Here is a 13468-nt window from a genome sequence, read left to right as displayed (position 1 = left end):
ATTCCAGGGGGCACATGGTGTCTGAGTTTATCACTCTCCGCTGATCACACAGCTCCAAACAGATGGAAGATCAATATCTGCTTTCGCACTGCCGAAGTATGCAAACTCTGCTCCTTCTGAAGATATGATGCATGCTGGGGGCAAAATAACAAAGCAAATAACAGCAATAACATTTGGCCACTGAAAATCTTTCACTGATATTGATAATTGTAATTGTGGGCACATAACAGTAGGCTAAATACAGTAAAGAATTAAATTACATTTTGGGCCTTTTTAAAAAAAAATAAATAAAAAAAAATAAGGTCCTGCAATGTTTTCTTCAATGATTAGCAGCGAAAGGGGGCTTGCCTTCTCCCTGACCAATCAATAGCTGCATCATATTGTGCAATAAATTTCCTTGCCCTTCCTCTTCTCACGCAGCACAAGCACGACAAGGACTCGGAATGCAAAAAGACTTCTAAAAACTTAGCTCTGCCAAATAAAGCCCCATCTTTGATACAACATGATTTGCTGCTAAGAGTTGGTTAATAGTTAAACATGAGCAGGCAATTCTCTGCCATGTGCTCAGTCTTCTACTGAAATCAATAGAGGAATTTCCACATATTGATCTGCAGTTAGTGAAATAAAGCAGCAGCCTTTGGGTCAGCAATATTACATATAGTATCAGAATATCATTCAGTCTCGATATAATTAGATACGGTACAAGAGAAACAGGTCACTAAAAACTGCCACTGTTCTGAAAGATTTAATCTAACTGCATGAAAACTGCTAAATATCAATTTAAGAAGGAAGTGTAAAGGTGTATTATGCTACAGCTTCAGAAGGAAACATCTGATTCTGCCATACCACCTCTATCAGCCACAAATTATTAAACAGAAATGTGACTCAAAATGTGAATGACAAATGAGTAGTGAATTAAAACTAAATAAAATATTACCAAATACGTTGCACTTGAAGGAAAAAAAAACAGTTGCATTCTGCTTATCTGAATAGTTAAACTAGTCAAGAAAAAATGTACATTTTAGCAACTTTATTGAGTATGTACTCACCACTAAAAGCATGCCAGATATCCAAATTTAGGAGAAATAAAATGATTGACATTTGAGGCACCATTCAATCTAGCTGCTACAGTGTGCACTTTTCGTAGCTTAGGCAGTTTACAGTCCTCAAGTAAAAGCCACTGTGCAATTCAGTCCTTTGAGCTTTTTTTTTCTGTTTTGGTGTTTTAGCTAAAGAGCTAACTGTACAGTAGGTGATGCCATCTTTCGGATGAGGCGTTAAACCTTGGTCCTCACTCACTGTGGTCATTACAGAACCCCTGGCACTTTTCACAGTGGATAGGGGGTTCCCCAGTGTCCTGGCAAAATTTCCAATCTGGCTCCCTCAGTCTGGCATTCTAATCACCCCCTTGTTTAATTGGCTAATTAAATCTGTCCTTCTCTACCTCTAGCTGATGTGTTGAGTGTTCTGGCACAAAAATGGGTGACTCCTTTACACTGGCTGGGTTAAATTACTTTTTGAGCCATTTTTGGTTGATCTTATTTCAAAGCCGCACAAAATGCAAGCATGCCCTATTTTTTTTCCCAGTACCAAATCCAGAGGGTGCATTTTCTCCTCAAGCTTGTAACCTGGAACAGTGTCAGTATGACCCAAGTGTTAAAAGAACTTAGTTCTGAGAATCACCTTATGCAGGTAAATAGATCTATTTACTTCAAATGTTGACCTCATCATAGATGCTTGTACTTTTTTGTGTAGTGATGATTGATTTTTTTCCCATTTATTTCTACTGTTAAAAGGTTTTTGTATAAAAGTCTATTTGAAATAAACATTTATTCAACTGTAACAATGCAAATTTTTCAGATTTGATGTTCAACTGGACTTTATAACTACTGAAATATAATTAGAATGTTCTGGTTATCCAGCATTGTACAATCAATGTTCAGCTCTAAAAGAGAAGGTCAGGACATACATTTACTCATTCACTGTGCTACTGGTTGTTTCACATCTATGGTTGCTCTCATCTGCCAACTAAATGATAAACCAATAATCGAAAGTTCTCTTTGGTGACACTAAATGGCATTTGTGACAAAGTGTTTGTCAACATGACCAAAAATAATTCATCATAAACATATGGGGAACTCAAAGAAAAAGCATAAAATGTACATGAAAGTGATATAAAGAATAAAAAATATACTTAATATAAAATCACATAATCTGACAAAGACAGCCCAGTCCAGCAATATAACGGCAATTGCGCCTCAGCATCTTCAACAACAAAAGTCACCCTGGCTTGTGAAGAGCAAGGTAGAAATAAGCACACAGAAGAAGAGAGGTGAGCACAGACCGCTCTCCTTGGGAGATGAGGTGCTTTGAGGGATCTCCAACAGTAGGGAAGCTGTGGAGCTGCAGCAGTATAATCTCCTACAAACAGTGCATGTATTCACATAGTCATGCAGAGCGTGGTGAATGCTAGAGCCCTGTTACATCATAATTCATAAAAGGACCAATCAGGATATGAACCTGCATTCCTTGTAGTCTTGGTTCCTCAGCAAACCACAGAGGACCCAGTTAATTCTACTAAAGTTTCTGCTTAATTCTCCACTCCACTCCACATATATGATATATATATATACTAGTGTTTCCCAAAGACTGGGTAGCGACCCGCAGGTGGGTCGCAGGAGATTTTATTTGGGTCGCCAAATAAATTTGCAGAATTTCTTCCATGGCCCACCTATCACACCCTTTCGCGCGTACGACTGTGTTCACACGTAGTGTCTCTTTGAAGCTGTCAGCGTCTGTTTTACATAATAATCCTATGGAGTAGACCGTGTTTTCAAACACGCCCTGTCTCTCTCTCAACCCCGTGCGATTTGAAAACTAGATTGGAAAAATTCTAATTTTAGCTTTGAGGAAACAACGATCTAACATTAAAAATATAGAAAATGTGGCGGTGAAATCTACGAGAAGCTTAATAATGAAACTAATTAACTAACTAACCAATGAAAACATAACGAACCATAACACGCGCGCTACATAGCATAAAATAAGTTACGCGCGAAAGGGTTAGCCAGGTAAATAGCACATAATGTGCTATGAGATTTGACGTGGAATAGACCTGATGTCGTTATCGAATTGATTGTTGACTGTTTGAATAGCTGCACACTTGTTCTGATAATACGCATCAGCATTTCAAAAAACTTTCAACAAGAAGCATGTTTTTGATAGAACTGAATGTTCGTATTGTTCTGATATTTGTACTTATAGCATTGAATTTAGTATGAAAGGCTAGCGTACATTCTGTTTCTTTTACTGATGAGAGGAAATGAAAACAATGAGCCTGTTAACTCCGCCTAAATGTACTTATTTTGTCTCATTTATGTATATGTTTTCGATAACACGTGCATAAAACGAAGTTATAGTTTATCAAACGTATATCTCTTCAAAATGGCTGGTTTACCTATTCAGGATAATATAAGGTGATGTGGAAATGGCAGTAAAAATGGTCAGGAATGTTCATTTATGCACAAATCTGCACTTCTCACGATTATATAGATTATATTATATAGATAAGGCCTAATGTGAATAGGGTCGCGATGGTTTGTCATTTTTAAAAACTGGGTCCCCAGAAAAAAAAGTTTGGGAAACACTGTATTAAACCCAGACTATTCATTTGTAACTTGGTGTGAACAGTTTCAGACTAAAAGCCACCTTTAGGTTTGGGCTAAAACAGGGATGACCTCACCCGGGACACAAAGTAATTCAGGCAGACTAATTTTCTCAACACTGATCACATGTTGTTCCTCGAGTTTTGGATTCAATTATCCCATTCTGTAGGAGACCAGTCTACTAATCCAGGTAACTAAAGTGAAGGAGCCAGTCCTACAACAGTATCTGTGTCACTTCCACACAAGCCCTGGCACAGAGCAAAACTCTAATCCACAAAGCCTGGATTCAAATACATAAATTGCTGGACACCTCTTGGACTTCAGTTTCTAGTGTTCTTACTATAATATCAGTATGGGACAGGAGAAATACTGTCTAAACCAATTCATTTGGTTTCATTTTGTAATAAACAATATTCAAGAAAGCCTCAGCATGATATTTAAAGGCTATATAAAGGCCTGAAACAATTAGCAAAAAAAAAGAGAAGGTAAATGAACTGTAAAGATATGTTTGATAACCTTATCTCCTCCGTGGCAAAAAACAGGTTCAATATGCCACATGTTCCAGGACTGCGTAAGCAAGCTGCTCAGCCCGGGGGCCTGCGGCATGAACTCGACTGGGGATTGAGTTTGTAGACGGAGATTGCACGAGACAGAGGGGTCACATGTGATCAGGTGAATGCGTCGTCCCTGGGGGGATGGAGATGGCAGTAAATCGCGCAGTGGAGGACATGGATTCGGCTGGCTGTTCAGAGGCCCCCTTTCACGAACACGGGACTCGCAGTGACAAGACTTAGGAATTCTCGCCACTTTGACTGATTGATTGATTGATTGATTGAAAGAGCAATCCAACCAAACTTGGCCAGAGGTACAATTACTGTATCGCTCTGTCTATTTGAATGCCACTCTTGTGCTCCACTACACATTGACAAAACAAAGTCAGTGCCACCTCAGACCGGCTTCCACAAAGCAGTTTCAATCATAAACTGCTGACAAACACAGACATTGTTGTGTTTACACATTATTCTGTTTATTATAATCAGAGAGGCTGATCAAAGCAAATAGTGGTATGGACTTAAGTAGTTCTTTGAATCATACTCAAATGAGGAAAAAAAAAAATAAAAAACACAAGACAGGAGTTTTCTGGGGCAGTGCAGGCTGTGCCCTATGGCCTGGGTTCAAAACCAGGGGTGTCATTTGCCAACAATGACTAGTAGCCCGCAACAGTGGAACAAACTAGCTTCGTTCAGCTTGAAATATGGGTGAGTAAGGTCAGCCAGGGTATACAGTCTCATCCCATAACAAGTATGGCTATCTGCTATAAAAAAAAAAAAATCTCTGAATCCTTGATTCATGCAGAAAATTTCATTCATGTTTTGTTAATATACTCAGTTTAGTGTCCACAAATCGTACATATTAATCTCTCCTGAAATACAGCCTTATTTCAGCTTTAAGCCAATTTTATTATGAGTGCACTCCTTGTTAATATTGCAAAATGGCATTGTAAGGTCTTTATAAGGTTTACAATCCTAACTCTCTGCATCACATTGACCGTAGCACACATATGGAAAAAATCTCCTGCATTGGAATGCAGGCAGAAATCCATTTGGAACAGTGTACAGTGAGACATCCAGAAGAGCATGTGGTCATGGGAAGAGTACATGAGGGATATAAAAAAACAGACTTCAGTGAGCACATCAGCAGTTGAAGCAAACTGACATGAGATCATATACCTAACATGCACCTATGCACATGTCCACTGCCACACTAAGCTTTGTCAACTGTTACACAATGCATAAGAAATTACACAACATGTAAGTAATACAAAGTTACATCATTTTTGTTACATAATTAGGTTGTGCGCACTTGTAAAAACGCACTCTTTCATGTCTTAAATGCTGGCATAATGCTTATGAAGCTATATAGGTTTCAGGAGCAATTCTTAACAATCAGAATAACACATTTACGTACAGTCACCAGCATTAAAATGGGTCCTGTACACTTTGCTAGGACCAGTGTTACCTTAATCATTCATTTCATTTTAATGTCTTTAGGAAATTTCCCATCAGAGCTCTCCACTACTGTTCTGAGAGCTGGCGTAGTATGTCTGAGGGCCTGCCATAAAAGCCATACCTCTTTGTTTAAATGTTGTATTGCTCTGGTTTTTAATGAACTCTAATGGCAATCCAGGAGGATTTTAATGAACCTGCGCACACGCACATGCACACACGCACACGCACACAAGGCCCACATTTAGCACTTTCATAAACCGGGATATTAAAATAAGACATCTGACAGAACTGCAGAAAAATTGGGAATTTAATTGCTCCGGAGATGGCAATTAATATGACATTTAGAAAGGCATTTCAATGGCAGACAGGAGTCATTTAGACCACATCTTAAGTGCACTACGAAAACGAAGGTCACGTTACTATTGTCATTACTCCTCGAATAAAGACGCTAATGAAAGTCTTCCCTTACTCCCCTGTTTTCCCTTTAGAAGTGGCATTAGATTCCCTTGCTACAAGCCCTGACTGTATTATTAGGCTTCTAAGCCCAAGGCCACAGTAGTTCATTGTTCTTGCTTAGTTTTTGTTCAGTGATAAAAATCACTGAATTGGACAAAGCTTTTTCTATTTCAAAACAGAAAACTCAGTTTTTCATTTTCTCCCTATTTCTCCACCACCTCCTTTTTACCATTCCCTCATCACCTATTAATGTTAGAATGTAGGCTATTTAAATAGTGCTATTTATTTTTTCACATTTTAAATATACATATATATTGTATTAAATTTGTGTCTTGTAATTTATATTTTTGCATGGGCTATAATATAACGCCTGCTGCTTTAAAGCTTCTTCAAGCCTTAATGGCAAAAGGACTAGCTTTGGCAGGCATAGCACTGCTCCTGTTGCTGCTTGCCTTGCAAACAGTCTTTGCAAAGTGTCAAAAAACAGTCCAAGATTTGCATGGTAAAAGTATAATTAGTCACTCTATTCAAAACGAAGTGGCTAGTTTACCCACAGGGCCCATATTTTAACGCCACAAATGTAAATTTGTAACCAGTGCAGTGTGCAATGGTCAGGTGTCATACAAACAGGTGTGGCAACGGCAATGTGGTATTTTGACAGAGCAAAAAACCTGATTGCAGAGAACTCAGTGATGTTTTTATTTAACATGCAGACGGCACAAAAAGTTTCCCATAATAAGAAGATGTCTCCTTTGACTGCCCTTTGCAATGGGCGAGGCAATAACTTTTAATTTTTTTTCCCATTTAGCCTCATTTTGTTGTCTTTTTTGTTTTGGTTTTTTCATCTCATTTTACAATTAGACTGTCACATCCTGTTTCACCATCTGCTAGCTGTACAACCTTCAAATGTTGATGCTGTGATGTTATGTTGTTATGTGTATGCAACATCACACCAGACCAACCACTTGATTCCATCAAAGCTTGCAAATGGTGAACAATCACCATTCAGACCAACACAATATTGCTCCTCCAACACAGCTTATTGCAGGCACATTTCAATGTTTGTCACTGTGTTTACCATACATTACAATGAGCATAACATTTAAATATTGCTTTTTTAAAGTTTATTTTTAATTGGAAGAGCACAGTAATTTTGCTTGCTCTTACTAAGATACATACATAATAATAAGTGTTTTAGGGTGACCACTGAAACCCAAAAATGTGACATTTAATTCTACTTGACACATACACATTCTAGTAAGGCCTCATTCATAAAGTAAAGAACACCTGTGGGTTTGCTTGCATAGGCTTCAGTGCATGATGCAAACTGTGTTAATCACTTATCAACAGCAGTATAACTAATCTGTTTGCATAGTCTATCACATAGATGTTAATTAACATCAATATCATAAACTAATATGCCAGAATACATTTCTGAAACAATTAACACACAATTCAGCCAAGGTTGCTTAAGACACTGCTATACGCCGTTGCTGAGGGGCAAAACCTAACTATGGTGGTGTGCATTGATGTGTTCAACAAATACAGCACTTATAATCTTTAACTTCTGACAAGTCGTCAATGATAAAAAGAAAGACTTGACCTTTAGTTTTGAAAAGCAGTTGTGCTGCTTCCAAGAACTTGCTCTTAATGTTTTTCACATCACCACTTCCATGACCTGCACATCACCTCCGCCCCTGTGCAGCACGCTGGTTCGCACCAGCACACGGAACACACCCTCCCTGAGCCTCACTCCTCATTGGTTCATCATTGTACTCACTAGAAATGTGCTGTCGACAGGCAAAAATGCCCACAAACTGTGTTTAAACAGCTTCCTATTAATAATTAACCAACAGTCAATGTTCTTCCACAAAACAAAGAACATGATACACCATACAGACCTACAGTGCTGACAACTACAAAACCAGACAGCATGAATAACCACTTTAGCATATGGGCTCAGATTCCCACCATTTTATTCGTGAAATAACATTTTCAGCATTAGCAACACAGAATGACGGGCTGAATTCTGCCTTTTGTTACTGTGGAAGTGAAGTATAACTTCCTAAAAGAAAGAAATGAGCGATCCAAAATCTAGTGAGTTATCTGACTTGCATGTGTATTTCTCTTTCCTCTTGTCTTTCCCTTTAGTCCTGAAAGACTGTATGCTGCTAAATAAATGCAGCAACGAACAATTCACCCAAATTGCCCTCCACCTCCTCATCATCTTCACTTCTTGCTGATGGTTTTGTCTCCTTATTCACCTTATTCAGAAATATTCTCATGAAATATTAGTCTTTGAAGAGTGTGTCCTTCTCCAATAACAGCTCCTTATAAAATTACTCATGCTTGTACTGTCCTGACTTGATCTTGTTCCCATTTCTGAACTCTTCTCTTTACTAAGTGTCTGGGAAAAGTTCATTTCAGACTGCATCAATGTCTGATTTAGCTTCATATTTTTTTCTGTAGCTCTCAGGTAACAAGGCATTTTCCAGTGTACTATATTTAACACACATTAGCTGATTATGCAACTGTTTTGGGTACTACATCAGTCCATACCAAGAGAATTTGACTTTCATTTAGCTAGTAACAATCAATGCACTTTAAGGCAAGAAGCTTCAGTGAAATTCACTTTAAATTTGCTGTCTCCAGTTATTTTCCAGACAAGATTGATTCAAATGAATGTGAGCTCTGAAGAGCAACACATTTACTGTCAGTTCCAGACAACTGAAGTTGTGGACACTACCACGTGAAGTCCTGTTACAATGACACTTTTCATCTATCGTGAAACAGTTTTGTATGCTGTTACATTTTTTAGATGAATAAGAATACTTGTTTTTTTTAATATATAACAGTGTGCTTCAGACAGAATACCTCAAATACCATTTCTGTATTGAAAGTGACACAATGTGTCAAAAAAACTAAATAAAAATGGATCTTGTGGCAAATAAATGTTTAGATAACCAACTAAAAGCCTTTGGTTATTCCAACACAGTAACAAGACTCCTTAATGTCACCATGGTATTGATTAATGAAAGGTAGTTCAGACAGTAGTAAGTTATTTTTGATTGCCTGTACCTTCCAGTTCATTACTCCAGTACATAAGCAAACAACAGGTACTCCATCTCTTCTGGAGTACCCCAAGACCATGGTGGCCCAGAGCCATGAGCACCCCTTCCCCAGGAACTCATTCAGATAAGAGGGACCAAAATGACAAACCGGGGACACTACAACCTCAACCTATACAATTGCAAATATTACATATGCTCAAGTATGTATACAATAGGCAAAATCATATGGGCATGCTTACATATAAAAAACCTGTACATAAACTACCTCTTCTGGCAGCAAGAGAGTTAACACATTTCTCCCTGTGTCTCTTTTTAACATACTGATGGGGTGGCAGCTGGAATTCAAAACAGTAAACATTTAAGTCTGGCTGTATCTGTAAATATTCTCCTATAATCTTGATGATGAGTATTGAAGGATGGTGGATACAATTTTCCCAGTTGATGACTAAAAGCATCTGAGGGAGGCAGGGTTAAGGCCAGAGATTTTAAGTCTCATAAGATCCATTTCTGGTCTGTACTTTGGCAAGACTTCCCTGTATTTTTATTTAATTTGTTATTTCATTTAGTTAAATAAAGTCCAAATGGGTAATTCCTTCCTTGCACTCCTTGCAATTATGGCTTGCTCTTTTCTGGTTTTATTGACCCTGCCAGATTTTTTTGTCATTATTGTTCGGATTTAAACCAATAAAACACCAAAATTAGAGGAACATGTGGAATAACATTTCAGGCACACCTCATGAATTTCATATTCTAAGTCCAAACTACATGGAGAGGCCTTCATTTATCGTGAAGCATTCGGTTATGCTTGTTGTGTGGATTCTCAAATGCATACTGCATAGATCAGCACAAAGTACAAAACCCTCTCCACTACCAAATCTTCAACTCAAAGACGCTTCAGTTCCGGCCAATGACGTGCCTGCCTTGGGGCACTGCCTCCAACCTTGAGACTGGATTTAATCCTGTGTTTTTTCTGATTATCAGTGTCTGTGCCAGCTGATTTTCACCCTTACCATTGTGATAAGCATACATGACAGCTGTGAGAATGTAATTAAAATGAACTGCACTACATGGAGAAAACACAGCATTTGGTTTGAGAACATTCAGATAACAATTGTTTGCGTTCGAACTGCCTCCTTGTTAAGTTCCCAGACCATTTATTTCACCACCAGTGGAGATGACACTCTTCTTAGTGTTGTTGAAATAGTCATGACAAATTCAGAGTCCCAGAGGGTCATAACTGGGAGCAAACAATGTACTTCCAGTAAAAGTATGTGAATAACGGAAGTGAAACGTTGGGATTTGGTTGGGATCCAAATGAATCCGCTAATGTCATGCTAGTTTGTTCGCCGAGTATGCAGGAACAAAGAACAGTGGATGGAACAGTTATTTTGCTCTGTACTGTCAACAGAGCACAGAGGCGCAAACATGGAAGTTGTAGACTGCTTCATATTTCCAGGTATTAACATCTTGTCCAACCTGTAACAGACCGCTAATCCAGATTCTACCATCAAGAGGGCACATCAGTGCCTCTACTTTCTGGTGAAAGGTTAAAGGCATTTGGCATGGGCTGTAGCATCTTAATCAGTATCTACTACTACACAACAGTCCTCACTGGATCCATTATCCTGCAGTACGGTGACACAGCTGTACAGGATCACAACAGAATCAGTAGGAGAGTGTGCACTGCAAGGAGGATCACTGGCAATCAGCTCACCCCCATTAAGGCTGTCTATGGATCCAGCAGTAAGGCCAAGATCACAGGAGATCCCAGTCACTTTGCCAACACAGTGTCCTCCCTGCCAGACTGACTCCCATTCAGTACCAGGAAGTATGAAAAACATTTGACAGCCCAGCCATCAGCACTTTGTGACTTTTGATCTATATATAAATATATAATTTCATATATAAATACGAACAAACAAACACACACAATTATATATATAAAACACACACAATTATATAGATAAAATATATATATATATAAAAAAATATGTATATATCTTTCAAGTTCAGTAGTCTGTTTTTATAAGGCGATATACCAAATAGTTTACTGTGCACTTTCTCAACTTTTATTTTCTAATTATAGAACCGCTGATGAAGGGGATGTATTGCATAAGGCGAATCACTTCGCTGTCAGTCAGCAGTACTCAAAATTACCAAATGATATGCAGATGCAACTGGCCACATGTGAATAGCCCCATGCTGCGGGGTAAAATTAATGGCGGAAATAGCAGTTAAGATAAAAAATGTTGCATAAGGGAGGAGGATAACTCCTTGCGTCACACGTCGATGAGACTCCCCTTTTCTCCACATTCCTGAGAGTTCAACAGTCGGTAGAATTTGCAATAGCCATGTGACATTCACATGAACTGTACAGGGCATTAACTGTATACACGTGAAATGTATTACAGTTCAGGGTATCTGCAGACAATTCAACCTTTCTTACCCCCGGGAAAAAAAATTGATTTCATGAATCTGATTTTAAAGGTATCTTATCGCTTCCTTGGTTTTTAAGTTTAAAGTGAAAACATGAGGAGGCAAACACCACTACCACATCGTTATTTTCATTATCTGTATTGTTAGTTTTAGTTATAAATTATCAAATAGTACCATACATAAGTAATATACATATATATGTAGTAACAGCAGTAGTACAGTAATATCGGAGGCTGTGGTAGTACTGGCATTCATGTATAACTTGTTGAGCTGTTGCTGTTGTCGCAATGTAGTCGTGCCTGCTGTGGTCCTGCGTCCTCTACATATTATGTCACTTTTATTTTCAACAACGATCGAATTTGATACAATGAAGTCCGTTTTCTATTATTACTGTCATTTGGCTAAAAAAAAAATAATAATAACAGTAAACACTGATGATTTCATTCACACTGCTATGGGCAACATCACCTTAACAGTGTCACTCTTGCTGCAAAGGAACCTTGGCGTTCAAAACCATTTTCAATAAGACACCCAGATAAACATTTTTGAGAAAATACGGTTATTACGACACACAAGCCCACAGGCATCGAGAACGCCATTCTTTCTCCAGAAGTCAGTGTATCCGAAATAACAACTCGTTCAAAAAATAAAAATTTAGTCCCCGAACACAGTTGACTATACATCTTGTTGCATATTTGCAAGCGCACCGACACTATTAAGCAAACACCCACTCAGTATCAGCACCTAAAACATAGCCAAATTAATTCACTGCCAGACAATCCAGATATCTCTTAAAATCTTAAAACACGTCGGCCAAACCGCGTCCACAGCTGTTTATTCACAGTTATGACACAAAAGAACAATGTTGCTTGCTGTGAACTTTACAGCACCTCTGAAGTTATATTCTTCGTTTACCTGGAAAACCAATACACGGTGGTCAAGGCATTTTTCTCAGCTCGGCAACTCAGTCAAAACTACACCGCTCGTACCCTATTGTTTCATATATGTGGAACCACAGCAATAAAAAAGAAAGATAGTTTATATGTATATGCAAGAAAATCAGTGGAGAATGGCATAAGATATCGTGATTATGACAGACAGAGAGAGAAAGTCAGAGACGAGAGATTAGTATTTGTACCTCTATGTCCGGGAGGTCCCTGCTCAGCATTCTAGACATGGTTGTTTTTTCAAAGTAATTTGTTCTCTTTAAGAAACAAAAGGAAGAACTACAAATGCGATATGACTTGCGGTGTCGGTGAAGTGTTTGATATCCTTGGTATTACATGAAGTATGTAGAAACACGAACAATATCTAAAAGAATAGACTAATCCATTTGCAATCCGGGTGCCCCGCGTTTACAATACCGCAGTTGTTTTCAAAACTATCGCCTGCAGGAAAAGTGAAGTTGTTATGTGGCTGCTGCTTATAGCGGCGACTATGCGTGCAACATCACAAAGCCTATGTATTTAAATAAATAAATATCGCCTAGATATGACCGGGTTTGGCAAGCTACAGCTCTGGAGAGTCGAAATGGTAGATTCCAGTCAAAGGAGCAGCCTGATAAAAGTTTTAAAAGGTGAAAGCGTTTCTTTGAACCGAGTCCATTGGGCATGATTATTGCGTAGTGGGAGGGATCGCAGGCAGTAAAACTTGTGCAATGGAAGTCAACTTTGAGTCATTCGGTCTGCTGAACAGCTGGCACATTTCACCAAATGTTGACAGTGCATTTCTAGATCAGGGATACCGTGGCTTTTTAAAAAATCTCCTGTTAAAATAAAGTATGTGTATGTTCTGTAGTTTATGTGTGTAGCATATTACTTGTTCAGTAGCC

The 13468-nt window shown here is 38.5% G+C and overlaps 1 protein-coding gene across 2 annotated transcripts in view; it reads right to left on the bottom strand.

Moving 5' to 3' along the window:
* The window catches only part of dpyda.1 (dihydropyrimidine dehydrogenase a, tandem duplicate 1), a 148610-nt gene extending 135416 nt beyond the window's left edge, over window positions 1-13194 (bottom strand). For both annotated transcript variants that reach the window (XM_036522581.1, XM_036522580.1), the window contains exon 1: window positions 12776-13194. In XM_036522581.1, coding sequence (XP_036378474.1) covers window positions 12776-12814 — 39 coding nt within the window. In that variant the 5' untranslated portion in view covers window positions 12815-13194. The remainder of the gene's footprint in view (window positions 1-12775) is intronic.
* Window positions 13195-13468: the final 274 nt, after the last annotated feature.

The sequence above is a fragment of the Megalops cyprinoides genome, chromosome 2 (genome assembly GCF_013368585.1).
Source record: "Megalops cyprinoides isolate fMegCyp1 chromosome 2, fMegCyp1.pri, whole genome shotgun sequence".
NCBI lineage: Eukaryota > Metazoa > Chordata > Actinopteri > Elopiformes > Megalopidae > Megalops > Megalops cyprinoides.
The sequence above is the reverse complement of the archived record's forward strand: the minus strand, read 5'-3'. Positions and strand labels throughout refer to the sequence as shown.